The following is a 4,599-nucleotide window of genomic DNA, read 5'->3' as shown; positions in this document are numbered from 1 at the left end:
GGGCGGGCTCCTCGGCAGCTTTGCATCGAGGTGCTGGCTCAGAGAAGAAGAACTAGACGGCTAGTGACATCTCCGGGCTGCCCCCCGCCCCTCCGCAGGAGCTCGGCCCGCCCGTTACCGTCTCTGCGCCGCTGAGTCCGGCAGGCAGCGCCTTTCACACCTCCCTTCGCATCCCAGCCCTTCCACCTGGCGCATCCCCAGCAGCCCGTCGCTCCGGCTCTGCCTTTCATCTTGGCCGGGGCAGACGGTCCTATTTATCCTCCGGCAATCACCGCCGTGGCGTCACCGGCGGCCCTGTAATGACGATTGCCCCATTAAGGATGACAGCTTAGAAAGAAGAGGGCAATGGTGCGCCCTCCCAGAGCCGGCGCCGCGCAGGGGAGCGCTCGCATCACAAGGTCACCCTAGCTCACGGCGGGCTGCGGCGCCCGGGCGAAGAGGGGCGAGGCGGCCGGGGTGCGCGGCAGCCCATGGAAGGCAGGAAGGAGCTGGCGATGTTCCTGGAAGGGGGCCCGCTCGGCGCGCTGGCCGGCAGGAGAGCGCCTCATTTGTCAGAAGCAGCGGGGAGCCCCGGCCGGGAGCCGCAGGAGAAGATGATCCCTCGGCGCTGCCTGAGCCCCAGACCCGGCCCCTTGTCTTCCCGGGAGAGGGGCGGAGGCGAAGAGGAGGCGGAAGCCCTGCCCGGGACAGGGACGGTGCCGGAGGCTCGCCCGGCGGGGGCCGGCCAGCAGCTGGCCCCGGAGCCCCTCGCTGGCCCAGGGCAACAGAGCAGCTCGGACGCCGAGTCGGATTTCTATGAGGAAATCGAGGTGAGCTGCACCCCGGACTGCGCCGCGGGAAACGCCGAGTACCAGCCCAGCAAAGGTACCCACCGCTCCGCTCCCCTCCCCTCCCCTCCCCTCCCCCGGGCTCGGGCGCCGGCCGGGCGGGGTGAACAGCGTCCCCGGGGCGGTTAGGGGCGGCCGGGAGCCGCGGCGTTTTGAACCCACCTTGTCCCCTTGACACCCGGCTGCGCAGCCGCCCCGGAGCCTTTAACCGGGCCGGTGCCCCCGCGGGTCGCCTGCAGCCTTTCCCCGCAGAGAGCGCGCAGCGGGGCCCCCACCCCCACCCCCACCCCGGCCCCGGCCCCCTCCTCCGCGGCGTGGGAGCGAGCCCCCTTCCGGGCTGGGCGCGATCAAAGGCGGGGGGTAAGTGCGGGCGAGGGGCCTGGGGGCGCAGGGCCGCCGCCTTCCAGAGCCTCGGAGCGCGCCGGCTCCTGGCTGCCCGGCGGTGCAGCGGTAGGTCCTCTTCGCACCTTGGCTCTAGGGCCAAATTACCTCGGCGCTTCCCTGCCCCGGCGGCGCCAGCTCGGAAATGGGCCCGAGGCTTTAATTGCCTTTGGCCTCAGACACAAGGCGGGCGCGCTGCATTTGAAAGGCAGCGCCGCGCCCAGGCCTTTTCCCCCGGCCGCCCCCCGCCGGCCTCCTTCCACCCCGCCGGAAAGCAGCTCCCCTCCGGCCCCCCGCGGGCACGGGACGCTGGAGGCCGGCCGCGGAGCAGGCCGCTTGCCCAGCACTTTGCCCCTCACTTGATTTGCACCTAACCTGCCAGGCTGTGGGCTGGGAGCGGCCCCCGCGTCTCCCCCGCCTGCCCCCCAGTGAGGAAGACAGCCCCTGCCCAGGCCGGTGCCACCGATCTGCTGGTGGGGACGCCGGCTCCGGCTCGTGCGCTGTGCGGGGCCCAGGGCTGGATGGGAACCGACCCTCACCCCCCGCAAAAGGAAAACGCGCGGGGGGCGGTCGGTTGCGTGACAGGCTCCTGCCAGCCACCACGCGGGAAGGAAGCAGAGTCCCTGGGACGATCCGTGAGGGAGCTGGAGGGACCCCCCCCCCCGCTGCCCCAAGGCAAACCCCCCACTCCCTGGCAGCTGCGGGGCCGCGCTCCCGCCTCCCCCAGCCGCGCCTGTGACCAGAGGATCGGGGGGGTGGGCGGTTGCGGGCGTTGGACAACAGCCGAGGGGAGCAGGGGCTGGATGGGGAGGCGGGCGGGGCCCGTCCCTCCTGCCCGTGTATCACGGCTGTGTCTCTGCTCTCGGCTCCCCTGTGCAGGGCAGTGCTCGGAGGCTTTGGCCGGCGGCAGCCCCAGCAGCGGGGGGGAGCCCCCCAAGGGCGGCGGAGGCAGCGGCGGCTCTCAGGGCTCGCTGGCCTGCAGCGCCAGCGACCAGATGCGCCGCTACCGCACGGCCTTCACCCGCGAGCAGATCGCCCGGCTGGAGAAGGAATTCTACCGGGAGAACTACGTGTCCAGGCCCAGGCGATGCGAACTGGCAGCTGCGTTAAATCTGCCAGAAACCACCATCAAGGTACACGCGGCGCGGGCCGGCTTTCCATTAGCGCCCTGGAAATCCACCCGGCCTGGCTTCCTCTGGCGCGCAAAAGGCCGCGCAGCGCGGCCAGCAAGCCCCAGGCGGCCTGTGCGCTCCGCTCCGCTCCGCGGCCGCGCAGCTTCTTAACAGTCACCAGCGGCCAGGGCGGGGACCCCTCCGCAGCCCAGCCTGGGGGGGTCCCGCTCCCCTTCTCATGCTTGGCGGCTTCATGGCCTTGGCCCTCCGGGGAATTACACCCAGCCTGCCAAACAAGCGCCCCCCTCTTGAGGGGGCTGAAATAAACCCCCGAGCGAGCAGCCGAGGCCCGGGTGGAGGTGCCCGGTGCGGCCCAGGCTGCAGCGCCGCTCGGCAGGAGCCACGCGTGGAAATACCCGGAGAGGAGGCGGCAGGGGAGCCGTCCTGCAGGGAGACAGCCAAAGCGTGTCTGGGGCTGGGCCGCCCCTTCCCACCCCCGCTAGCTTCGCAGCCACTTGGCCCGGCCCAATGGCCCTTCTCCCGGGCGGACGGCTGGTTACTTGACCCGTAGCGTTTCCTTTCGCCTCCTGAGCCGCTGGGGGGACGGGGGCGGGGACGGGGAGGCAGCGCTGGGTCCCCAGCCAGGCGCGGCCCTGCGGTCCCTCTGGAGGCGGCCCGGCCAGCTCCGGGCTTGGGCGCGTGCGAACAGCTGGCCCCCAGCGCGGCGGTAAGCGCCCTCTCTCCGCTCTGTCTCTCCAGGTGTGGTTCCAGAACCGCCGCATGAAGGACAAGAGGCAGCGTTTGGCCATGACCTGGCCTCACCCCGCGGACCCCGCTTTCTACACCTACATGATGAGCCACGCGGCGGCCACGGGCAACCTGCCCTACCCCTTCCCCTCCCACCTGCCCCTGCCCTACTACTCCCACATGGGCATCGGAGCCTCGGCCTCGGCCGCCGCCCCCTTCACCACCCCCCTGAGACCTCTGGACACCTTCCGGGTCCTCTCCCACCCCTACCCTAGGCCAGAGCTGCTCTGCGCCTTCAGACACCCTTCTCTCTACCCCGCCCCGGCTCATGGACTCGGCAGCGCCGGCGGCAGCCCCTGCGCCTGCCTGGCTTGCCACAGCAGCCAGTCCAACGGGCTGGCACAGAGACCTTCCGGAGCAGACTTTACCTGCTCAGCCACCACCAGGACTGACTCCTTTCTCACCTTCACGCCCTCCGTGCTGAGCAAAGCCAGCCCCGTCTCCATGGACCAGCGGGAAGAAGTCCCTTTGACAAGATAAACCTCCAGCTCAGGTTGAGAAGTAACATGGCCCTTTCCCCGGCTCAGATGAGGTTCAAGTGCTCACACCCCATGCCTATTTAATGGTGTTCTCGTCCATCAGCTGACCCCTCTGGGGGAAAAAAGACTGAAAATAGCCCAGTCTTCGAAGGATTTGCATTCCGAGGTCGAGCAGGACAGAAGAAGAAGGGGAAAACTACTAGCGATCTAGGCGCATGAGGACAAAAACTGATGCTCGCTACTTCCCGCGATCTGCCACGGAAACGAGCTAGGACTTCATTGTCCGTGGCCAGCTAATCTGTCAAGGCACAGAACTTTCTCCGAGCCCACCAACATCTGCCTGCACAAGCATACGCCCTTGAAAAGTGACATCTGAAATACTTGAAAGAAAACGTGGCTGATCAGAAACCGTCTTGCGTGGATAACACACGGTGAAGATGTGTGCTTTACCGGCCTGTCCCACCACTGACTCAAGGGGTTTCTGGAGAGCAACTCAACAGCCTCATCCGGTTACTTCTAGAAACAAGAAAACTAGTTTCGCCATAAAGAATTAGAGTGACATTACTGTACCTTACTTTGGTGATTTAAATGCATTCTTTACCTCTCTGCGATATAAACTCTCTGGGTTTTTTTTAAGCAGAAATCCGATATTTCATCTCTTCCTTCCTCCCAACTTTTCTTTTTTAAGAGACAGACTGAACCTGGCAGGGAGCGGGGAAAGGACCCTGTCAGTTTGTGGGTCAGAGCTATTTGTCCTTTAACTAACAATGTCCTATTATCAGTTGCTGAAATGTGCAGGCACTGAGGAAATTAGCAAGTGATGTATACGTAAGGAGGCTTTTTGAATGTCGAACGTATAATATTCTCTGAACAGAGCCCCGGTGCCAAACGTTAACAAGCCGCCAAGGGAAGAGATTAGGTGACAGGGAGCTGAACTCCTTCAGACAATCACTAGTCTGCAAATTAGAGCGAAGGCGCTTTGCTCCGCTTCGT

General features: G+C 65.9%; 1 protein-coding gene across 1 annotated transcript; it reads left to right on the top strand.

Annotated features, from left to right (window-relative positions):
- The first annotated feature begins 470 nt into the window (after positions 1-470).
- On the top strand, positions 471-3,607 carry EVX1 (even-skipped homeobox 1). Its single transcript, XM_074986154.1, has 3 exons — positions 471-864; positions 2,088-2,341; positions 3,080-3,607. Exons 1-3 carry the CDS (start codon positions 471-473, stop codon positions 3,605-3,607), a joined length of 1,176 nt encoding a protein of 391 aa, XP_074842255.1.
- Positions 3,608-4,599: the final 992 nt, after the last annotated feature.

The sequence above is a fragment of the Carettochelys insculpta genome, chromosome 2 (genome assembly GCF_033958435.1).
Source record: "Carettochelys insculpta isolate YL-2023 chromosome 2, ASM3395843v1, whole genome shotgun sequence".
NCBI lineage: Eukaryota > Metazoa > Chordata > Testudines > Carettochelyidae > Carettochelys > Carettochelys insculpta.
Note: the sequence above shows the minus strand (reverse complement) of the source record. Positions and strands in the feature narration are given on the sequence as shown.